At 36.7% G+C, this 25,902-nt stretch overlaps 1 protein-coding gene across 1 annotated transcript in view; it reads right to left on the bottom strand.

Moving 5' to 3' along the window:
- Nucleotides 1–2,036: 2,036 nt before the first annotated feature.
- The window catches only part of RTTN (rotatin), a 97,514-nt gene continuing 73,648 nt past the window's right edge, over nucleotides 2,037–25,902 (bottom strand). Inside the window, exons 40-49 of the mRNA XM_083358722.1 lie at nucleotides 25,058–25,266; nucleotides 20,556–20,661; nucleotides 19,526–19,623; nucleotides 16,927–17,004; nucleotides 16,113–16,239; nucleotides 13,063–13,265; nucleotides 9,270–9,537; nucleotides 7,723–7,826; nucleotides 4,912–4,981; nucleotides 2,037–2,457 (exon numbers count right to left, since the gene is read on the bottom strand). Of these exons, the coding sequence (XP_083214848.1) occupies nucleotides 2,375–2,457; nucleotides 4,912–4,981; nucleotides 7,723–7,826; nucleotides 9,270–9,537; nucleotides 13,063–13,265; nucleotides 16,113–16,239; nucleotides 16,927–17,004; nucleotides 19,526–19,623; nucleotides 20,556–20,661; nucleotides 25,058–25,266 (1,346 nt within the window). The 3' untranslated portion in view covers nucleotides 2,037–2,374. The remainder of the gene's footprint in view (nucleotides 2,458–4,911; nucleotides 4,982–7,722; nucleotides 7,827–9,269; nucleotides 9,538–13,062; nucleotides 13,266–16,112; nucleotides 16,240–16,926; nucleotides 17,005–19,525; nucleotides 19,624–20,555; nucleotides 20,662–25,057; nucleotides 25,267–25,902) is intronic.

Raw genomic sequence — 25,902 nt, 5'->3', positions numbered from 1 at the left:
TTAAATTGATCTGAAAAGTTTATTTTGAATTTGAGTATAGTCCTTCATCAAATAGGCGAATCCAAGATGATTCACAATAGTAGACAGGTAGTCTCGACTTAAAACAGTTCGTTTAATAACCATCCAAAGTTACAATGGCATGGACCATATGACCATTTTTCAGTTACGACTGTTGAAGCATCCCCATGATCCTGTGATCAAAATTCAGATGCTTGGCAACTGGTTCACATTGACGACTGCTGCTGTGTTCCAGGGTCTTCTGATCACCTTTTATGACCTTCGGACAAGCAAAGACCACGAGGAATCCAGATTCACTTAACAATTGGGTAACTAACTTATCAACTGCAGTGATTCACTTAACAACTATGGCAAGAAAGGTTATAAAATGGGGCAAAACTCACAAACAAATCCCTCACTTAACAGAATTTAGGGGCTCAATTAGAAGGTGAGAATGAAGCATGCCCAAAGCCTGTCCCTTTTGCATCCAAGCGATGTGTGCTAAATACTCCAAGTGAGCCTTTTTGCTTACCATCCTAACTTTTTCAACTCCACCTCCCACAGGTGGGGTGGTGGTGGTCTTGCCACTGCTCTGCTACCAATGCATTTCTGACCTAAATGCTGGTATATCTGTTTAATTCCTGTATGGGGGAAAATATAGTAATTTGGCTGACCTATGACGTGTTGTCTGATGCCTCTGGGTAATGTTTTGCAGCTGATATATTGCCCTTTGCTTTGTTGTAATTGCAACTGACAAATTATCTTTAAATCTATGGTTTTCAGCACACAACCCACAGATGTTACTTGCTATGCAAGAAATTTCCTCCACAGCCCACAGAATTATAGATCTCTCAAACACAGTGGTTACGCTTGCCATTTTTTTTCAGCAGTAATTATTATAGAAAATGCCATGTTGCTGTTACCGGTAGGTCGTTTTCTCTCATTTATATTTTAAAAATGATTTTCATTCCATTAAAATATCCAACAAGGGTAACCTGAAATTTAGAAGATGGTTCATACCACATGTACAACTGTTATCAAGGACGCATTATCTTCCAAAGGAATTTATTCACATAATCAACTGGGACTGGTAAACATTAATTGGTGAATTAGTAGGAGGTACTAAACATGTTCTAAACTTCCTGTAAAAAGATATTTGATTGTATTAAGAAATAAAGAAAACAAACTCTTATTTAAAATAAGTAGTATGACATAAATTCTCTGGTACTCTATTGTAGCAAAAATTTACATCTCAGGCACCAATTTCTACACAGTCCCAAATAAACATCACCAACATTTGTGGTCTTACCTATATTTTCTTACAAAACTGTTTCTTACAACAACTATACCTTATTTTGAACTTTCACTTCAGTGTTTGATTGTGGGACTATGATTAAGTAGAAATTATTAGATGTAGCAGTCAAATCACTATCAATCAAGGCAGCAAGCAAGAAATTAAGCATTTGGTTTAGAAAATGGTTTTTCTTTTAGCCTTTCTTTTCAGTGAAGTACTTTTGTATCTGTTATTCTTTGAAAAAAATGGTAAAACAAATGAAGTATTTGAAAATGATCTAAATTCTATCTTAATGAAGTTAAAAGACATACAGATTTTGGAAGTGATGCTTATTGTGTTAGAAAATAAGGATAAAAATAATAATTTTAAAATATTATTGTTGTAATGCAAGGCATTCAATGGTGTGACGTTGGAAGACAAAACGTGGTTGGATGAAGAGAACTTCCCATCTTCCAGGAGAAGCAAGCAGTAAAAAATGAAGGATCAGCTTACTTGACTTGACATCTTGAGCATGGTCAAACTATCTTGCTGGTTTTTTTAACTTTTTTTTAAAGCAACCTATGTAACAGGCTAAACATGCATTAATATATTTTACATCTCAGACTTTTTTCCTGCCATAATTTGTTCATCCTCAAATTCCTCTAGAAACATTTGACTATTTCTGATGTCTCCATAGATCTCCCGCACCCATTCTTATATCTCAAAACTGGGTCATTGCCCTAAAGAGACAACACTTCTTCCCACATTCACATTATTAAAACATATTTATTAATACAAGCTCAAACACTGCAAAATATATATATATTCACATAATTACAATTTACATAATTAAAATTAGCTACTTCATTACATTCTTACATCTATCTGTAATATCATAATGCTAGAACAGAATTTCCACAGAAACCTTTACTGAACGTTCTTCAGATAGACCTATTCCACTATTAAGTCAAAAACTGTGCAAATTTCCCTTTTCTGGGTAGATAATCCAATGCAAGGGATTTAATGTTTAATATGCCATTTTAGTTCTCATGCTTTTTGGAGAAGTCAGTCCAACTGATGTGTCCTTTGTTAACATGGTGTCTGTTAACTGCTGAGAAGCTGTACAAGCGTTTCTAGGCACTTTATGTGATACGTTTCCTCTCGACTTTCTTGTGGCTGTTGAAGACCTAAAAGGGAAATGCATTAACTTTTAAAATAACAGATAAATGTCTCAATTGAAAATAGAAATAAGAGCCAAGCCTCTTACATTGTCACATTGTTGTGAATAGTTACCGTTCTGATATTCCATTATTTAGTCATATTAAATTAAAATACATTTTTTCATCAAATTCAGGCAGCTGAGTTTGAACCAGATCTAGGAATGCCTACACTGACTAGCAATGCTTCTCCAGAGTTTCTAACATTGGTTTTCCCTAGTCCTATCTGATTATGCTAAACTTCAAATCGAGGCACCACACCATTCTGCAGGCCTTTCTTGATTATTCAATATATTTAGACAATGTTACAATATATTACATAGTACATAAAAGGTACAGGTAAAGGTTCCCCCGCACATGCATGCTAGTCGTTTCCGACTCTAGGGGCCGGTGCTCATCTCCGTTTCAAAGCTGAAGAGCCAGCGCTTGTCCGAGGACGTCTCCGTGGTCATGTGGCCGGCATGACTAGACGTCAAAGGGGCACAGAACGCTGTTACCTTCCCACCGTAGTGGTCCCTATTTTTCTACTTGCATTTTTACGTGCTTTCGAACTGCTAGGTTAGCAGAAGCTGGGACGAGTAACAGGCGCTCATTCTGTTACGCGGCACTCGGGATTCGACCTGCCAAACTGCCGACCTTCTGATTGACAAGCTCAGCATCCTAACCCACTGAGCCACCACGTCCCTACATAGTACATAGAGCCTTACAAATCTATTTGAATGGGTGAGGAACACATTGGTCTTTAACCAAACAATGTCTCATTTGATATTTCCTTCTATCATTTAGAACAAGGGTGTCCAAGTTTGGCAACTTTAAGACCTGTGGACTTCAATTCCCAGAGCTGGCTGGGGAATTCTGGGACTTGAAGCCCACAAGTTTTTAAAGTTGCCAAGATTGGATGCCTCTGACTTAGAGAATATTGTTTCTAAACATGCAGATTTTATTGTACATAGAATGGTTCGTGTTTGAAATCTATTTGTTCTAGAACAGAAGTACTTTTGGCTATCCCAGCAACTGAACATCCCATTACTTGTTCATAGTTTGCCAACTCTTAACTCACTACGGATTTCTATTATATTATACATTTAGTATATGAAACAGGGCACAAATTAACATTTTTAAAAAGTGTTTATTTTTTATAGAAAGGATTTAACACATGCTTAATTCTTACATTTTTTTTAAAAAAATTGGCAATTATCCTATTCCTAGAATTAAGCTTCTCTATGCATGGAAATTCTATTTTCTTCCTTGCACAGGCATTAAATTGAGTTTGTGTGCACAAGCTTCTGTACAACTCATTATGATTTAATAAGAGTACTGCTTGTGCTAATTATATCAGTTATTCTTTTGCTTCACTATATAGTTGTTTCACTTTGTAACTAGCTTGGATGTAAATCAAGATAATCCACAATTGGTTCTCTAGAGAAGGCTATACAAGCTGGCTTGTGAAATAATTATCTTGATATCTTATTTTTTTTTCTTTTACTGAAATGTTTTATGACTGAATCAAGAAAGAGATGTGAAAATAAATCAAGAGTGTCTCAGAAGATGAAATACTTCTAAAGCATATACACCAACCAAATCATAATGTTCAAGAATATCCATGGGAAACATTACAGATTTCTCTCAATATAAAATACAATCTGCTCATGAGACACCAATTTTTTTGTTTTTTTAATTATAGACTATATTTCTCTAAAAGTTTAGTCAATATATTGTAAAGAAAAATCTCATTAAACTATGAAAACATCTGTAATATTCAGCTCCTCAAGTACAATTTAACATTTTTTTCATGAAAAACTTGGGGGAAAGCTTAATTGGCTTTTTATCTAGTGAATTATCCAAAATTACTTTCCAGCTGTGCTGATATTAGCCTGGCAATTTCCTTTATTTTTATTGTCTGCCAGATAGGATCCTTACCCACTGGCAAGAGCCAGGAAGCAACCATTTTTTGTTGTTATTGTACTTGAATAATAAGTGCAGCTGGATAATCATGATGCCTATCGCTAATAAGTGCATTCCACCTACAATTTTCATTTTATTACTAACTTTGAAGAATTGCGAAATTTATAGCTAAAACCTTGGGCCTAATGATTGGACTTCCTTGCTTATTCCCCATCCCACTAACATCTTGCCTGTAGGACATTCTAGTGCCATTTCCCCCAAAACGTAATTTCCAAATCATATGTATTTCTCTCTATCCCTCTACCCAAGCAAACAGACTTTAAAAAAGTAATATCCAGAACTCATAAAACTTTTTAGAAAGTTGCCTTTTCCTTTGAGAATATCTCCCTGCCTATCTGACCCCCTCCCTCCCCATGAATTCGCAGTGTCGTATTCTTGGGCAAAGTTAAAAATTAAACACATATTCGCATATCGAATGCTATTTATTTAAGATGGAAACCAAACTTGTTAATAACATACATTTCTTTCCTGACATAAAAGCTTCATCCACCCTTCTTTTTATTGATGGATTCTTCAAAGTCACTTTTGCCTGTAGCACAAAAAAAAGAGAAGAATTCAATGTTTGTTAATTCCCCCTGCATTGATGCTTTTCAAATCATTTCTTCGTTTTACTCCTTCCTTGGCAGCAGGCCATGAAGCTATGACATTCAGAAAAACTTAAGAATGCAAAACATGAAGGTACTTCTGTGAATTGTTTGATTGGTGGCAGGGGGGGTAGAGCAGGAGGAAAAAAACAGTTTCTGTGAAATAACACAATAAAAATAAGCTTTTTTTTTTTCAAAGATAGCTGTTTGCAATGCTCAGCATAACAGAATGTTCCCTATTGAATATGAGCCTGCATTATAATCAGCCTAAAATTCCAGAACAAGCATAGGCTATTTTTTTATATATAGTAACAAACACTGTGTTTTAAAGATAGTCTTATGCTGTGTTATATCCATTTTAATTTGCTGAATGAAAGTATAATGCAGAAACTTAGCGCAAAGGAAAAGTGTTTTTATGAGATGGAAAAGAAAAATATATGGTTTAATCAGACTCATTCTAATGATCATTTACAATGGTAAGAGTTTCATATTCAGAACAGGAATGTAGGAATAAGAAAAATGAATACGAAAGGAGATTGCTATCATCCTCTGATGCAGTGTTTTTTTAACCTTGGCCACCTGAAGATGTGTAAACTTCAACTCCCAGAATACCCCAGCCAGCATTGCTGGCTGCGGAATTCTGGGAATTGAAGTCCACACATCTTCAAGCTTCCAGCTCTAGTGTAAACCAGACAAAGTCGAGCCTGGACTTTGACATTCAGTAATGAGAAATGGTTGTAGAAAGTGAGAGAAATACAACAGCAAAGCTGCAGAATAGGCTAGACCTCTTATCACCTATTAAAGCCTTGATGGAGCTTTAATTATCTTGAACCCACAGCCATAATCTTATTGTTATGCAATAAGTAATTTTAAGGGACTAGTGACCTGTGCTTTTTCCATCTTGAATGCCAGAGAAGACTGTGACGCTTGGGTGTTTTTTCTTTTTCTTTTTGAGGTATGGTGTGTAACAGAATATTGGCAGTCTTCTTTTTTTTTTGTAAGAAATTGCTGAAGAAGAGACAGCAGAGTTAGAAATTCCTTAAGAGAGAATGAATGGAAAACAGACCGGGGGGGGGGGGGACACAAGACTTGAAATTCTTGGAAGAAAAGAGCAGCTTATTGGCCAGATCTACATTCAGGGAAAGATGATGTGCTTTCATGGATTACATAAAAAAAATTAATTGCTGTGACCTTTTTATAATAAACATTTGAACCCAGCAAATATAAATACAAAGAGAGAGAGAAAGAGACTAATTTTCCTTTTTTTAAAAAATCCAGTTTACTTATACTGAAGAACCAAAACAATTTTCAAAGATTTTAAATAGTATGTTCTTGACTGACTGCAGCACTGTCTTAGATTAGTCAAGAGGTGAGAAAGGGCTAATAGCAGATACATGACATCATCAATTCCTGATGTATTAAGCGGAATTTTCAGATGACACCAAGTTGGCAGGAATCGGCAACACTCCAGAAGATAAGCTTAAAATATAGAAGGATCTTGATAGACTTGAACACTGGGCCCTATCTAACAAAATGAAATTCAATGGTAAAAAAGTAAGGTTCTACACTTAGGCAAGAAAAACCAAATGTACAGGTATAGTATAGGGGGGGGGGTACCTGGCTCAATAGTAGTAATTCTGAGAGGGATCTTGGAGTCCTAATGGACAATCACTTAAATAAGAGCTAGCAGTGTGCTGCAGTTGCCAAAAATGCCAACACAGTCCTAGGCTGCATTAACTGAGAGAGAGACTCAAGATCACATAACATGTTAATTCCACTTTATAGCACCTTGGTAAGGCCACACTTGGAATACTGCATCCAGTTTTGATCGCCACAATATAAAAAAGATGTTCAAACTCTAGAAAGAGTACAGAGAAGACCAACAAAGATGATTAGGTGACTGGAGGCTAAAACATATGAAGAACGGTTGTTGGAATTGGATATGTCTCGTTTAATGAAAGGAAGGACCAGAGGTGACAAGACAGCAGTGTTCCAATATCTCAGGGGTTGCCACAAAGAAGAGGGAGTCAAGCTATTCTCCAAAGCACCTGAAGGCAGAACAAGAAGCAATGGATCGAAACTAACCAAAGAGAGAAGCAACCTAGAACTAAGGAGAAATTTCCTGATACAACAATTAATCACTGGAACAACCTGCCTCCAGAAGTTGTGAGCGCTTCGACCCTGGAAGTTTTTAAGAAGAGATTGAACAACCATTTATCTGAAATGGTATAGGGTTTCCTGACTGGGCAGGGGGTTGGACTAGAAGACCTCTAAGGTCCTTTCCAACACTGTTATTCTGTTATCATATGCATATGATGTATGCTGCAATTTATGCACTTGTTTCGGATGTTGGGGTGTGAGTACACACATAACAGGGTATTTCTGTCATATCATCATCACATGTGTGTCATCATTTCAACCCTGCAGTTTGCTCCAGATGCCACTGGACCATTCCAACTCTTACATTCTTTGATTTTGTCAAGGATTTCACAATTATATTCAATGGCAATCATGTTATGAAAATGTAGGCTAGGTGGAAGTGTGCTTATATATGTACAGAGACTCATGTATTTGTGTATGTATTATTATACACATGCGAACTAAGAGATTAGTGCCTAATTGAAAATTGCAGTACTTATGTATGCACACATCAGAAATAGAATCCGCAAGCCTTTAAAATACTAACCTTCTGATAATTGTGAAGCAAAGCCCAAATTGCAGATGCTCCTATTCTCTGAGCTGCAGGGCTATTACCTTCCAGACAGGCAGATAGCAATGCAACAGCTTTATCTAGGAGGAAGACAAAAGACCGCACATGTATCTATCTAAAGGCTATTATACCACAGTTCCAATTTCTCCAATGCATTCTTGTGAGTAATTTCCCACTTCCTGTGATATATATTACATTTATATAAGTCACAACAAATTTCATTTCAAGTAACTTCTATACAATAGCTTCTTCTGTTGTAGTGGTATTAAAAAAGACAGTTCACAGTGATCCTGACGGGAAGGAGAAAAGGTGATATGGAACACACAGGGGTGTGTGTATGCAGCATCAGTTGGCAGCTTTTCCAGCTTGTTTAAAAAGATGGCCAGAGGTATTCCATGGATCACCTTTCCCCCTTTATATTTAGGCTGCTGCAGATCCCTATTAAAAGTTGTAAAGAATAAGCTTAAATGTATGAAATAATGCCAAGCTTTCAAGACTTAAATTACTGGCTACCTTTTCGTGCTAATTATACTATAAATATTCTATATTGCACATATTCTACATTTACTATTACATTTATTATATATTCAGGCACTGATAAGTATTATCTGTTCTATTAAAATAAATCCTATAATTCTGCTTTCATGCAAGCTTTGTGATTGTGCCTCCAAAAATTACCTTCTATCGCACTATTATTTTGTTCAGAACATCAATTAGACTGTCCTTCAATTTAGCTATCTTTAAAAAAGATTTTGTAACTGGATAATAAAATCTTTCCTTTCTTGGCCAGCACTTTACATTTTCCTATCCGCTGTCTTTATTTATAGGTCTTTCTTTCCTCCTTCTCACCTTCAAGATATGTTCAGTGATGAAGAGGACACCTTGCTAAAAATCTTGTGTAATAGTCTACCACAGGGATGTCAAACTCAATTTCATTGAGGACCGCATCAGCATTGTGGTTGCCCTCAGGGGTCCGGGTGGGTGTGGCCAGGGTGGGCGTGGCCTACTGGGTGGGTGTGGCTAGCGTGTGTATGGCCTACTGGGTGGGCGTGGCCAGCTCTACATCGTTCGCATCAAGGGTGCCTATGGGGGCCTGGGCAGGAGTGGGACAGATCTGAGGGTGTCTGGCAGGAGGAGGGTCTCTGGGCCAGGGCCAAGGCAGTGGGGGCCGTTCCCTCACTGATTCCAGGATGGCTTTGTGGGCCACATGAAACCACTTTGCGGGCCGGATCCGTCCCCCGGGCCTTCTGTTTGACATGTCTGGTCTACCAGAATAGTTGGGCAAAGAAAATCTAGGATTCCCTGATCCTAAAACTGGATCTTATCTGAATTATGAACAAGTGTTCATAAGTATATGTGGGGTTTTCTATTGTAGCATTGTAGTTCTAAGCCTGAAATTATATAGTAAGCTCTAGCTCCACCTTTTCTCAACCCAATAACTTGGATAGTTGTCATCTCATACTGTATGTCTTAAAAGCCCTTAGTTGGGAAGAATGGCTTAAAGCCAGATAATAGGTATTTACCATTTGCCAGTATCTTGGGTTTGTTGGCTGGACTAAAGCAGATATTGTGCAGAATCAGAAGGATCATGTATGGATTGCTTCTGTGTTTATATTTGGCCATCTCTACAAGTTGATCCAAGCCACCATTCAATTTAACAATCATTTGCTGTCCATCTTCTCCAAATGATAAATTCAGTAAGAATTTTATCCAAGCAATAGCCAGCATGCTGAGGCTTTTATTTCCTCCTTTTGGCAATGATAGTGACAAAAAATTCTGTAGAAAATTATTCTAAAGTAGGACAGGAGAAAATGCATGGTTATTAAGAAATTATTTTTCACAATCCATTAACAAAACATGTTACTTCTCACCTCTGGAAATACTGAATAACCAATAAAGGAGAATATTTGTAGCTCAGGATCGAAATAAGGGGTCCTTGGTACTCTCTGAGCTTGGTTGTTTTCTTGCAGAAGTTTCATTACCCAAATTAGAGTTCAACATCAGTTTGGGTAATGAAATGTCTGCAAGAAAACAACCAAACTCGGAGAACACCAAGGACCCCTCAATATTGAATAAGACATTCAACTAGAAATTTTGTTACATTTGAATAGATTAGTTCCCTTTATTCTGAGTTATCCTTCTGACTTGTAACATGTTTTGTTCCCAATGTTGGAGATGAGGAACTTCCGGTGTTCTAGGTGTTGCTAAACTGGAACATCCAACAACCTGGCTAGTTGGTGGCAACGGATATTGGGAACTATAGTTCAGGAACATCTGAGGAGAACTAAGTCCTCATTTCTGTCTCACACTAGTCAGAACTTCAACTGAAAATCCTGGCCTATACAAAAAGGCCTTAGTCCTTTTATAACTAAGAATATTTTAACAATACTTGAAAATAGATCACTTTTTCCAAGCAATTTAAACAATGCCATTTATAAACTCTGTCTTCAATCACTTTATAGTAATCTGGAAATATAACTAGAATCAGATGGATTATTTATAAAGTTGTATACAAAGCACATTCTGTCACTTTTATTTTAATAATAACTAATACCTATGTGAAAACAAAAAAAAAGTCAGGTGTCAAAGAATCATACACAGGATGTAAAAACAATTTAAGATTTTTTTCCCCCTGCAAAATACAGTATTTTTTTTTCCTATGCACAATATAACAATTTGTCAGAGAAACATTTAAGTTTAAGAAATACTTTCCCTAAGGGGAGAGACAGCATGGAAACTCCGGTGTGCTACAAGACCTTTGAAGAGCTTGCACAAAGTCTTTAGGAAAAGGAAGTACATTTCTGGAAGATTTTTTTGGCTAGGAAAAGCTGACCACAGGCAAAAGAGCATTGGGATATATAAAAGCCATCACATATACTCGTGCTGCAAACAGACCCCGTTATAGTTTCTGCAACTGTGCATAAAATTGTTGCCTATTCCTACTACAGAAAAAACTTAACGATACACAAAATGTAGAAGTTCTACATTGCCAGATGCTTCCTGTAGATATTTAAGGCCAGCTATCTTCAGGAATAGATGTGTTCTGAGCCTGTCAGACATGTGAAATTAAACATCCCTTAATTAATTTAAAAGCCTCCAAAAGGAAACTTCCTTCAGATATAAACATGTATCTTAAGCTGCTGTCAGGAAAAGCTATGCAGACAGGCAACTGCTCCATCAAACTACAAGCAATTCACTGGCCTTTCAATATGTCCTAGCTCTTTCTACTTGGAGCTGCCAAAAGCTGAACCAAGGGATTTCTTGCACACAAGCCATTTGATCAACAACTTTTTCTGCTAGAAAATAAAAAAGCAACCCAAATATTTGTTCCATCTATCAGCTATTCCAAATGCTAGATGGATATAAATGAAATGAAATAGGTTTCCACATAATTTTATTACCCAAGGTTACAGACCAAATATAAAGCAGTTATGAGAGTGGTTGTGCAAAGTTCACTTTCTAACTGCAGGTAGGGTAGGGTAGGGTAGGGTAGGGTAAGGTAGAGGAAGGAAGGAAGGAAGGAAGGAAGGAAGGAAGGAAGGAAGGAAGGAAGGAAGGAAGGAAGGAAGGAAGGAATGAATTATCCAAAATAAAAGCACTGATAGGAAATAATTCAGTCATTTCTGAGTTAGTGATGAAAATATTAATAGTCTGCATTATTATGGAATTCTAAATCTAATTCATTATTTCTAGCAATGGTTGTCGCCTCTTACAGGAAGCTCTTACATTGCTCCTTTCAAGACTAGCAAAGAACCTTTTAATTCTCCCAGCACTGCATCTTTTCAATTTAAAGCACTTAGATGATTTTTTCTTTAAAAAACACCTTGTCATCTAATGATTTACTGCTTTACTACTTACATTGCTCATACATCTGTTAACTTGATTTTTAAATACATAGTGCCAGGCTCTCTTTCTGTCTCTCAGACACACACACACACACACACACACACACACACACACACACACACTCGCAGTGTTTTGCAGTATTCTATATTGCAAAATATAAATGTAACATCTCAATCAATCCCACACACTCAAAAGCTAGTGCAATTGTCCCCATTCCTTTTCATCAGGGTAGCTTTAACTTTTTAGACAACGTTTCTATCCAAATGGAAAAAGGTGGTGAGAAAAAACAAAGGGTGAGGATCTGCCTTCCCCAGTTGGTGTGCCCAATCTGAGGAGAAGACACAACGGCTCTGGGGCTTGATGGTGTCATCTCTTTCCATGGCCAGCCCACTTCCATCAGAGTTAGCAGCTATAACAACAAAACATTAACAACCACTATCTTGTTGGTTCCCCCATGCTCTTTCCTTCCTGATGTCATAATCATAATTATAATCGTAATCGTAAACTGGGGAAGAGAATTATCTATGGCACGATATTATTTATACCCATACAGAAACCTGTGGTTTGGGTTTTTACAAAAAGAGCAGAGCTCATGCCTTGCACTGGGAGCTTTAAAAATAAAGTGGCAAGCTGGGAACAGACACTGTCTTATTGACAAAGGCCTTTGGGAAATTTTCTGACATATGTAGGAAGTGACTTTGCCATTCAAGGAAGAATTGCTGCCTCAACACAACCAATCATTTCTGGGGAGAGCTTTAGTCCACAATTTCATTTCAGGATAACCACCCTGTCATGAAGAAAAGAAGCAAAGAACAGAGGAAATATTTCCCCTGCAAAAGGCTCTTCTGACATATGACAAATTATACTGACAATGCATACAATTTATCCCTAAAGCGTAAGTCATGTACAAACAATGCCAAGATGCTTACATTAAACATGCAGGAATGAAACTTTTGCTGTGCTAAGAAGCAGAAATATTAACTAAAAAACAGAACAGACAAGACAGTTTTTCTGTTACTCTTTTATCGGCCAGTAATCTGGCTGATAAAAACATGTATTTGGATGTGATAATATCTGCAAGCTTCTTTCACAGAAATCAGTGATGAAAAACTATACATAATAATACATACTTATATTTATATCTTTAATCAGGAACTACAAGTGAGCAAACATTGCAGTAATAATCTCTACAATTGAGAAAATTGAGTATTCAAAGGTAAGAAAGATGATTCATGAAGAATCCACAGATGCAATATCTACATATACTTACATATGAATGCATGTACACACACACATAATTGTGTTCCATGGGCTTTGTGTTTGCTTGCACTATAATTGTTTATTATAAGCCTGTCTTCCATTCACAATTTTTTGTTTGACTCAGATTATCTTAACATCTTCCCTGAGACTGAACAAAACCAAAACCACTTCCTGAATTTTATCAGTATATTCAGAACATTGAATGCTTACCTTCTGAAGGAGACCTTTACAGTCTGGAGATATAACCAGATTTGCCAGAAGATTAAAAGTCATCTGCTGAATGATGCCGTTCTCAGACAGAGTTTGGGTTGCTAACTTCATAATGTTATGCATAAGTGAGTTCCCAGCTACAGTTCTTTGGGTTGTCTGGAAAGGGCAGAAGCTGCTACTTGCCACACAAAGAGAAGCACAGCCTTTAAAAATCAAAATATTATTACAGGTAAATATGAGGGGCGGGGGGGGAGAGAACTTTTATATTAAGTGGCCTGCTTGCAGGTAAACAATCTCATTCCATGTTAAAATTACAGTTTTCAAAAACCTTCATTCCACCTTAAAATTATGATTTTAAAAAAACCTTCAAAAAACCCATATAAAAAAAGTATTTTTTCCTCAGGATTAAACTATGGAATTCTTGATGCTTTGTGAGCCTGCATATGTTTCAAGATGTTTCAACTAGGTGATATCATCAGTGCACACTCACATTTTTTTTATATAGTGTGTAATGAAATGTCTGCAAGCAAACAACCAAGCTTAAGAAAGCATCTAAGAACTCAACAAAACTAATATAAACCATTCAATATCACAGAACATACTTTGTTTTATCAACCGTTACAGGAGTACAATGTTGATTAAACAAAAGAATCTTGTTTCAAGCTTTTTCTCATATGAAATCCATTTCTTTCTCTTATATCCATGTTTACAGGAAATAAATTGTTTATGCATAGTTCAATCCCTTTCATGTGTATTCATTTCTCTCAACCTGCACTATTTTTTTGTTTGTTTTAAAAGTAATCAATTGAGAAAAATCTACAGTTATAAATCATCGGTTCCCTCATTTTAGATTCCATCATTTGCATTTTTCCAAGCAGGATATTCCTTTTGTTTTCTCACCCGCTCTCATCTCTAGCTCTTTCATCTAGCCCTATTCTATCTATAGTCATGTTGGTATTTATCATCTAAATGTACTATTAAGGGGAATGATTCATGATGATTAAAAGATGTGTAGAAATAAGCGCTTTCTTCTTTAAAACATAAAGTGATAGAACTCACTGGCATAACATGATCTATGAAGACACATCCACCAAGGGCTTGATCATTCATCTTCATAAAACAATGCCAAAACATAATACGAATAATTTTACATCATCTAATGATGGAAATCCAGACATTAGAAGCCTATTATGATGCGTTTTAAAGTAATGTGTAATATTTTGAAGAATATGGCATATATTAAGCCATGCAGTAAGACGTGTAATAATCTCTGACATCAGTTTTGGAATGACAAGAAATCAAAATATCTGGCATGAGTTCCTACTTCTTTTAAACCAGCATTTTCATACTTTAACACATTTCTGGATGTTACCAGAAAAGTTAAGTAGTGGATATTTGGAGACTTAAAGATGCATGGGAGTTGACTTTTTTTTAGTGATCAGTTTAAAAGATCCAAGCTAGAGATGAATTTAGGGGTTATAATGCTTGCCTGCTCTTTCAAGTGAAATCATTCAGGTTCAAATTCTGAGTCAAGTGATAGCAAAATATGAAAGCTTCTCTACTATTAATGACTTCTCACTGGTGTATTTTTATACAGGATAGGTATTTGCTGGTAGCTACAAGGAACTTGTAGCTACAAGTTTGTAGCTACAAGTTTGAGGGAGGAATACATTTGGTTTGCAGGCACAGATTTTAGCCATGGCTATAACCCAAAAATCTAGTAGAAGCATTTCCAAGGATTTGATGTGTGTAATGGAACTGATGGAGCTTTTTGTTGGAATATATTACACCACAGTAAAAGCCACTTTCGAATATAGTCTCAGTTTAAAGAGAGTAACTTGTGTTGTGACAAATAGTGCAATTGCTGTTGCCTGAAAACAAAAACATTCCATGGACATGTACAACCTTGGACATGCAGAAATTATTTAGATTGTCATACAGATATATAATTTAAAATAGAATATAATTTAAATTGAATTCAACTTTTATGAAATTGAGGAAATTAACACTATGTCTATAATGATGCACACATTAACCTTTTCAGTTTTTCTATGCAGAGGAATGAAGGTATTCATAAAGAGTTCCAAAGCTATTTTTAAATACAAACTCATTTGCTTTTCATTATATTTCATCATGCTTTGGATTAAATTTTGTACTCTCTTCTATTACTTTTTTTTGTCGATATACTTCCACAAAAGAACTTGCAAAATTTCCTACACAGAACACTGCTAACATGTAATTTCTATTACGAATTACTGTGAATAGTTGAACTAAGATTATTCACATTCTGTAGCTACAGAAGATTCATGAACTATCCACCCACCTTAGCCCCCGATTTATTAAAAAAAAACCCTGTACCATAATTAACTAAGGAAAATTATTTTCTTTCAAATGAAATGTTAGTGCAGTCAGATGCTGTCATCAAGTGCCTGCATCTCTCAACAAGTGTAGCCATGTAAATATTAAGAAATTTTAACATGCGAACAGTAAATAATTCTTTGTGGTACTTTATGCCAACCTTAATAGAAAAGGAATATATTTGCTAAGAGGGAAAGAATAAATGCATGGAAGAAAAAGTGAATAGTAACTCTTTCTCTCTCACATGTGCACATCTACAGTCAACTGCTTACAGAGGTAGTGAGGCATGAGTGTTCCCATTTCTGTTGGAATACAGAGTCCTCCTTTAGTGACCACAACTGGAACTGACAACTTGGTTGTTAAGCAAAGTGAAACTGCAACCGTGCTACAATCTTCCTTCAGCTTTCCTTTGCTTGACAGACCTGCCCCTAAACCTAACCCTAAATTTTCCATCATCATCATCATCATCATCATAACTGCAAATGGTCGCTGCATGAATCAGTTGCTAAATAGGATGAGCTATAATAAAATGGGGGAGGGGGACAGAACTATCATTTGTGTAACACAAGGACCTGAAATAGTGAGTTTTGAAGAACGACTAACTCTAATTACATTCCTTTCTTTCTTTTCTTTCTTTCTTTCAACTTTAATGGTCACCTGCCACATGCAGCAATGATTGAAGCGTCACTCACCAGAAGGATAGTTTGCAGTATAGACACACAGCAAATGCAATGCTACTTGCATCAAGGAATCATCCATTAGAAGCCAAGGCCACAAAGAATGCAAAATAGAAATGAGATGAGTTCCAAGGGCTGCTGCCTGTCAAATAACGAGAAGATGTTGCAATACTGAAAGAGCTTTTATAAATGTGATTGTGAAGCCAATGCAAAATCTAAGGACTCATTGACCACAGAGGGCTATTTTCCAACCTCCACATCCTCCAAAAACATGTCAACTTTGATGAACTGACAATTTTGGGAGTTGGAATCTATGCATCTGGACAGGGCCCAAGTTGGAAAGGTAAAAATAGAGCTGTAAATATTACACCTTAGGAGAAAACATTATTTCCTCTTGTGACATAAAAAGCAATTGTTTAACCTAATGCCTCACAATAAACATAGGAATCCCAATGGCATTCTAATTATTTCACGTAGTTGCACGAATAAAAGTTCAGTTATATTAAAATAAAACAAGGGACCCAACCATTGTTCACATCCTCAACCCTCTGCATATCCCTGAACAGTTATTATGACACAATCTGGAAGATAAATCACAATCTGGAAGATATATAAAATAAGTGTGTCAATTGTTTTTCTTTGCATTTCTAAATAATTCATTTCCATCACCATTGCTACCCAGATGCTAGGCATCTATAAACAGTTGGTTTAGCAGAAAGTGAAAAGAGAAGGTGGTAAGTATATTGTTCCCAATATTGGAAACATCCCTGACAAGACAGACCTTCAGCACATTTTAGCTGAGGGATTAGACATTTCCCTTGTCTCTTACTTTGCAGGATTCATTTCGAAAGAAAGAATTTCTTAGGAGCTGCATGGCAAGTTTTAATTCTCTGCTGAGGCTGTCTTCCTGGTAGAACAAAAAATTGATTTAGATCAATATACAAGCAGAATCTGGTTCATATGACACATACAGTCCTACTTGCTTCTACAGAAAAAGCTAGATTCTGTAATAGCTTTATACCATATAGTATCAACCTTGTTAACTCTCAAGACTCTTTTTTCTGTTATGTGTTCAAAATGGAGTATGGTTTATGCAAGTATGTACGTTTTGCCATCATTTTGTATAACGTGGCACTTATGGATGCTGCTGATGTTATTGTATTATTATTGTTATCCTTGGGATGGTTACATTGTTTGGTGATGGTGGGTTTTTTTTCTTTCAAGAGCGGGCATCCGAATTTCATTTTAATGTGTGCCATTGTGTAAACAGAAAAATGACAATAAAGGTTATCTTAATCTTAAACTTAATCTTAATGAATTTAACCAAGCATGGACAGTCCCAGTATCAAGAAAATAGTATTTGTCTTTCATGGGGGGGAAACCTCTTTGAAGTTTAGTGGCCATACAAAACAGAAAGAGACAATTCCATCCTGCATAAAGAAAGATAGATGCTACCCAAGATCTATTTTGGATGTTATATTCTCAACCAGAGCAAATCTACTGGTTGATAATAAAAGAATTTGCTTTCGAAAGAGCATTAAAAAGAAAGGAACTAAAGCAATACAATGAATGGAACAATATAAATACCCTCATTGTAAATGGCTCACCAGAGATCAGCTCTTTCTATTGACATAATTATACAAGTACATATTAAGATAAAGACTTTTCTAATTACACCAAATTTAAAATTAAAATATTGAATACCATCTACAAAGACTGGTTGACATAACACGATCGCATATCCATCCAACTAGGATTCATCATTTCTCTTTGAACAAAGGCTACAAAATAACTGATTAAAATGTACACAGAGGCAGATTGGGTGGAATGGTATTCTAATCATTTCACGTGGTTGCATGTACCAGTTGAGAAATGTTAATTAGCAAGTTATGTTTTAAAGGGAATCAGAAGATATTCAGTTAAAATAATAACTACTCTCACCCACTTATCTACCCCCTTTTTCAATAAGAGCCTATTTATTGACAGATATACTTTGTAATAAGCATCTTATATGTCGATTTAGACAGTCATATAATCAATATGAGAATTTTGAAAGTGAGGTGTGCAAGATTTTAATATATGCCCTTAAGATAAGTGATTTCGTCCATCCCTCTTCTTTTCCCTCTGAAGCTGGATACTTGATACTGTGTAAGATTTAGGAAAATAAAACACTATGTAAATATTTCCAGCCAGCCCTTGATTGCTGATACAATATAATATAAAGCAGGGGGAGAGGCTGCTTAACTTTTCCATGCCTGACTGCCCTCCAGGCAGATTCTGTGCTTTTTCCACTTACCGTATTTTCTGGCGTATAAGACGACTTTTTAACCCATGAAAATCTTCTCAAAAGTCAGGGGTTGTCTTAGACGCCGGGTGCTGAAACTTTAGGAACAGGGCTGGCTGGAAAACCTGGAGCGGATCTCCCATTTGGTCTGCGCAGGGAAAGCGGGACCAATTGGAGAAGAAGCTGCAGTCTGTGATTTTTTACAGGCTGGGGTCTGGGCGTCTTTCCTTCTAAAGTTGAAGAGCAGCTGCAGTCTATCCCTACTTGAAAGGCAGGTGGGGAATGCAGCAGCCAGAGCAGCTGCTTAGCTCTAAGGACACATTTGACTCAGGAACTGGGCGGGCTGGCTGGAAAACCTGGAGCGGATCTCCCATTTGGTCTGCGCAGGGAAAGCTTTAGAGTGAATTAGGAAAAGTTTAATCCACTTGCACTGTTTTATGTTTACATGTTTGATGACAAACAGCCTTATGTTTATAAGTGACAGTTTTCCTACTAAGTACCTGCATGTCATAAGCATTTGAATTAAAATTACCATATTAAAATCAAATCTGATGTTTTTTAATTTTTATTTGGTGTGCATTGGAAGAGGGGTAGTCTTATACGGGAAAATACGGTATTTTCAAGCCTACCTTAGAAGGCCACCTAGGTGAAGTAGTAGGTAAGATTATAAGCATCTTCTGTACCATCTGTTATTTCTGTTTTTCAAAGCATTTGCCCCACAATGTAACCTTTGGTACTTGATACTCAGAATCAAATGCAAGCTTGAACATGCACTCTTTTGAAAATAAAACATTTGAAATCAAGGTATCATATCTGGGTAATGCTACAAGATGAGAAGTTCCAGAGCGCAACATAATTCTTAAGGAAGCATTATTAATAATTATATGGCAACTGCAACCCTCCAGAAATAGTGAACCACAACTCCCATCATCCCAAACCACCATTTCCATCCAATGATGATGATACAAGATGCTACCCCCCAAAAAAAAATTCTAAAGAAGGAGCATACTGTTTTTCCAGAGGTGTTGGATTCCCATCATCCCCAGGCTATTAAAACCTAACTCATTTGTACAAAACAAAGATATAAAATGGATAGGAAGAACATCAGATATTCAACAATTTTTATATCAATATAGTAAAATACCCTTTTTCTTTGGATTGCTTTTCCAAGTTTCAAGGAAGCTAGATTCAGTTCTGTATAAACATGTTTCATCTGTTCCAAGCCAGTCTCTATGAGGTTGGCTATAAAGAAAAATGCATTCTATTAATTAATCTGCTCAAAAATATTGACAAAATGTGCAGTGGTCAAATGTAGACTGAGCAAATGAAACAATTTGGCCCTGATACATTAAAGATCTGATATTGTTTAAGCTGAATTATTCCTTAACAAAACTTTGAAAAATATAAATAATAAAAATTGTATTACATTCAGATTTGCTTCTCTATTTTGATTCTGAAGTATAAAATACTAGCCTGGGGATACATTAATTATTTTGAAAGAATCAAAATACTTTCTTACACTGGCACCTTTCCAGCCAGTATGATTTAATTCTAGACAAAGAAAAAAAAGGTTATGGACATTTTCTCAAATTTCTTTTTACCGTATTTTATTTTTTTATCTATTTCCAAACAGCTTGTAACAACTGGGCAAGCCTCTTGAAGACATTTTTTTCTGTAAAGTTTTGTATCTGCCAGCTTTTCCACGATGGTCTTACTCAAAATATCAAAATCATTCTATTGGCATTGCTTCCTGCAGTCATTACTCTGTATCTATAAACAGCTAATACCAGGGTATAGAAGAAGGACACGTATATCCCGGCCGATTGTTCAGGTGCATAAATCCAAAAGAAGCTGTAATATGGATCATCAGCTTCTCGTCACTAATCTCACTTAAGACACCATCAGTTGAAAACGGGTCGTAATGGTGACAATGAGAATCTGTTCAACGCACACAGCAAGAACATACCAGCCAAAACAAGAACCTGCTGTTCACTCTCAGGTTCTTAATTTCTCTGACAGTGAACATAACCAGCAAGCCATCGTCCATATCACAGGAAACAAATCCAACAATAGCTGGACATTACAAAGCTGTTACAATGGGGACATTATTTCTATATAACTACACAATTAATGACACCTGCTTTAAAATCCCCAATTATTAGGTAACATCTTACCTTCTAGGGCACATTTCTGGGCACTTCTACTAATAGCTAACAAGGGAAGCAAGGCACTTGCAGCAACCCGTTTTACCACATCTTGAAAAGAGTTTACTTCATAGGTCTGTGAAAAAAGCAGAATGGGTTATCAAAGATAAATATAAGATCCTGACATGCAGAAATTTCCACATTATGCTTTTGAAAATGTTTATTTGAATTACCTTTACTGATCGTCATCTATATTTAAATGAAACATTAGGGGTACACAAAAAATAATAGACATGTAACTCAATCAAAATAATCCAATATTGCTCTGTGAGTGAGATGGGAAGTCTCTAAATTTCGTTAAATAAACAAAAAATAAATACATGGATTGCGTTAAATTCCTATAACAGCACATGGTATAGGGCAGACATGTCAAACTCGCGATGTCACGTGATGTCACACGACGTATCGGAGCTTTTTCCCCATTGCCGGCAATGGGGTGGGTGTGGTTTTGTTGTGATGCGTCTGGCCCACGGGCCAGCAGCTTGACACCCCTGGTGTAGGGGGGGTCTACAAAAACTTGCTATGGCCGACTCACCTCAGCCAACTTCCTGTGGTGCACTCACGACAGGACAACTCCCCACAGAAAAAGTTACACTGATATCAAAGAAATAATGGAACAGAATCATTAAAGAATGGAGGACAAACGATGACAAAATGAAAACTGAATGGCAAAAATTAAAATATTTTTAAACATTATTTTTTAATTATTTAAAATAAATAAATTGAATTGTCGAATTGTCCCACAGCGAGTTGTTCCACGGCAAGTTGGCCATGAAAAATTGGCAATGGCAAGTTGGCTACAGCTATTTGTCCCAATCCGTGGTGTAGGCACTCAAGAAAGATTCACATATTTTCAAAAAAACAACAAGAAGACTGTAGCTTTTTGTCATCTTCTTCTTTTTAACAAGCAAGGGCACTTTTTTCATTATCAAAGCAAAATAAATGAGAAAGACTGGCTTCAGGATCTAGATTCACTGAAAATTGAAAACTGTTTTTAGCCAGCTTTATTATAATTCAAAAACTATTGTCTAAAATATTTTTCTTATGCAATGATACCTTGATAGACATAATAGTTTTTCTAGTTAAAATTACTGACGCTCAAGACTGTTTATATGTTATTATGGTTATTATATGGAAAAGAAAAGCAGATTCTTTTTCCTCAGTGTAATGGTCTTTCTTTATACACTGATAAAAGGACTGACTAAATACTTTTTTAGAGACGCACTCAATTATTTCCCACACTCAATTCTGAACTTTAGAAGTTATTTTGTCTTCTTTATTTTGGGTAACTGCTTCTGATTTCTGTTTTGATTTTGTTACACTATTTTTCGCCCCTGCAATGTATGTTTTAAAAAATAGCAAATGAATCCATCTGCTCCAGTAGTATTGGCATGCCCTTTCCAGGATCCTTTTTTTACATACCTAAGATTTATTACCAAATTGTTAGTGCGATAAACAACACTTTCACTGCTTCCTCAAAATTCCTTTCCAACCTCTCAGTTCTCCACATATTCTGCAACTGATTTGTTGAAATGTCATCATGAATACATTTCTAAGCACTTAAAGGGTAACATCAAATCTCAATTCTAAGACCCACATAGGATGAAATAGTGACATTTACTATAATGATATGGTGGGGAAAATTAAGCTGTATGGAGCTTTTAATTAAAAAAAAACCACCCCTACTATTCTAGCAAAAATACATTGTTGCTTAACATTTCATCTATTATTCCTGTGATTTCTTGTTTTCCCATTCATTTATTACTGTGATCCACCATCACCCCATTCCACAACTTTTTATGTACAAATTAGAATGTATGGTGCAAACCTTGGCTTTTACATTCTCATTCTTATTTTCCTTACTATGAAGTAAATCCCTAGGTTAAAATATATTTGTAATACATGATGTTGTCCCAGGCTAGCAGCTAAAATAACTATTTCCATTGTAATAATCAGTTAGAGATTTTCTAATTATCTCTTCCAGGATGGTTTTTAAAAAGGGAGGTTATGCTAGTAAAACAGAACCTGAAAAAATTATTAGCAGTTCTTACCAACAGAAAGAAAACTTAAGAAGAAAAGGCTCGAGGCCACAGCTGTTTAAGAAATGCAAGCTCTTGGGTAAGATTTACTTATCTTTTTGACCTATATTCGTCTCATCTGATATAAATTATCAATTAAAGAAGCCAGGATGCAAATACAGGCATCAGCAGATAGTATTGTTGTTGTTGTTAGTTGCGAAGTCGTGTCCGACCCATCGCAACCCTATGGACAACATTCCTCCAGGCCTTCCTGTCCTCTACCATCTTCTGGAGTCCATTTAAGCTCACGCCTACTGCTTCAGTGACTCCATCCAGCCACCTCATTCTCTGTCGTCCCCTTCTTCTCTTGCCCTCAACCTTTCCCAGCATTAGGCTCTTCTCCAGTGAGTCCTTCCTTCTCATTAGGTGGCCAAAGTATTTGAGTTTCAACTTCAGGATCTGGCCTTCTAAAGAGCAGTCAGGCTTGATCTCCTCTAGGACTGACCGGTTTGATCGCCTTGCAGTCCAAGGGACTCCCTTGCAGTCGCAGGAGTCTTCTCCAGCATTATAGTTCAAAGCCTCAATTCTTTAGCGCTCTGCCTTTCTTATGGTCCAACTTTCACAGCCATACATTGCAACTGGGAAGACCATAGCCTTGACTATATGCACTTTTGTTGGCAGGGTGATGTCTCTGCTTTTTAGTATGTTGTCTAGATTTGCCATGGCTTTCCTCGCCAGGAGCAAGTGTCTTTTAATTTCTTGGCTGCAGTCCCGTCTGCAGTGATCTTGGAGCCCAGGAAAATAAAATCTGTCACTACCTCCATTTCTTCCCCATCTATTTGCCAGGACCTGAGGGGGCCAGTTGCCATGATCTTGGTTTTCTTAATGTTTAGTTTCAACCCAACTTTTGCACTCTCCTTCTTCATCTGCAACAAGAGGCTCTTTAGTTCCTCTTCACTTTCTGCCATTAGAGTGGTATCATCTGCATATCTTAGGTTGTTAATATTTCTCCCGGCAATCTTAATTCCAACTTTTGATTCATTTAGCCCTGCCTTTCTCATGATGTGCTCTGCATATAAGTTAAACCGGCAGGGCGACAGTATACAGCCTTGCCGGACTCCTTTCCTAATTTTGAATCAATCAGTGGTTCCGTGTCCAGTGCTCACTGTTGCTTCTTCACCCGCATATAGGTTTCTCAAGAGACAAATAAAATAGTCTGGTACTGCCATCTCTTTAAGAACTTGCCACAATTTGTTGTGATCCACACAATCAAATGCTTTAGCATAGTCAATGAAGCAGAAGTAGTTGTTTTTCTGGAACTCCCTAGCTTTCTCCATGATCCAGCGTATGTTGGCAATTTGATCTCTAGTTCCTCTGCCTCTTTGAAATCCTGCCTGTACTTCTGGTAGTTGTCGATCCACATATTGCTGGAGTCTAGCTTGTAGGATTTTAAGCATAACTTTACTAGCATGTGAAATGAGTGCAATGGTGTGATAGTTTGAACATTCTTTGGCACTGCCTTTCTTTGGAATTGGAATGTAAACTGATCTTTTCCAATCCTGTGGCCATGTTGAGTTTTCCAAATTTGCTGGCAAATTGAGTGTAGCATTTTTACTGCATCGTCTTTTAAGATTTTGAATAGCTCAGCTGGAATACTGTCACCTACTGCTACTCAGGTGACCCTGAGGACAGATAAACCTCCAAGAGGCCTCAACTACTCTCTAAAAAATTGCAAATGACCAGGTGTCTGCAAGGAATATAAATCCTTCCATTCCCCACCATCCACTCAGAGCTGAAGAAGCTTCTTGGATGAGAAGTGAAATGTCTTCAAACAAAAACAAGAAAGTCCAGTTGCCTCTTGAAAAAGCACCTTTGGGACAACCATGACCTGGATGACTGAGAATCTCTATAGACAACACTCTGAGATATTTATTTATTTATTTATATTTAAATTTATATAAATGTCTTAAACAACTATGAACTGATTTTACTCCTAATTGTGCCATCCCTATCATGAATGAATGAATGAATGAATGAACCTACAAGTATACCTGTACAAGTATACAGTGAGATTGGCTGAGCCTCCCTTCGTGCTCCCCCACCACAACTCACAGTGACAACAAACCCACCATCTTGTTGCACCATGTGAGCTAATTACACAACACAGCGGCCTCGCAAGTCAATCATACATAGAGTTATTTCCCATTTAGGAGCCTTCTACCCAAGCCCATGGGTAGAAGCTGTTCTTCAGCCTGTTGGTACGGCTGGCTATATTTCTATATCTCCTACCCGATAGTAGGAGAGTAAAGAGGTACCGACCAGGGTGTAAGTCATCATCTTTTTAACAAAATGTTTCTGACAAATAAATAACCACCTCCTTAATTTGATCTCACTTATCTTGACAAAGCATTCACAGTGAAGGAAAATGTAGGTATCTCTATTTCACAAATCTACCTGAATTAGCAATTCACAGAGCTTGGTTACAGATGATTGGTTCTTCTTTTCATCAAGAAGGAAAGACACTGTTGGCTGGTAGCATGCATCCTCTTTATTGCTGAACTCTCTTTTGCCTTCTTCAGCAAAAAGAAGGGCTAAGAAATATAAGGAGGCTGTACACAAACTTGGCTGTTTGGTAGAAAGACGGACACATTCATATAGTGTATCTAAAAGGTCAAAGAGGTACAAATTTTATGATGCAGCAGTTTCATAAATATCAAATGATGTATTAGGATATGAAATGAACAAACAGAAATAAATAAAAGGTAATAGGTAACAGGATGATTATGTTGATTATACATCAAAATATGCCCTACCACCTATATTTTAGTTAAAACATCAACTTAAGTAAACTTTGAAATGCGATGGAATCTAGTAACAGCTGAAACAAATTCTCTAAAAATGGTTTAATCCAAGTCTGCATGTCTGTTTGGAGAATCATAGAGAGGAAGCGTTTCTAAATTATTTTGGGAGAGAAAACCTTTGGTTCTGACAGAAAAAAAGTTTAACCTCAACAAAGGATCCATGATAGAGACACTGAGTTACTCAAAAAAGCTATTGCTAAGGTGTCACCACTCAGATGTCTCTCAGAAGATGTCCTTGTAAATTGCAGGTGCCATCACTATATCTTCCACATGTTAGCCTTATGTTATATGTGTAAACATCAATGATTTGCATAAATTGAAAAAATCCTTAATTAGCAGGATGGTCGTCACCTATAAACCTATCTCACTGTAGGCTTCTTGTGTCCTATACTTTTTGCATGAAACAATAAATTGGGTTTCATAGCAATAATTTAAGGG

The sequence above is a fragment of the Vipera ursinii genome (assembly GCF_947247035.1).
Source record: "Vipera ursinii genome assembly, chromosome: 3".
NCBI lineage: Eukaryota > Metazoa > Chordata > Lepidosauria > Squamata > Viperidae > Vipera > Vipera ursinii.
Note: the sequence above shows the minus strand (reverse complement) of the source record. Positions and strands in the feature narration are given on the sequence as shown.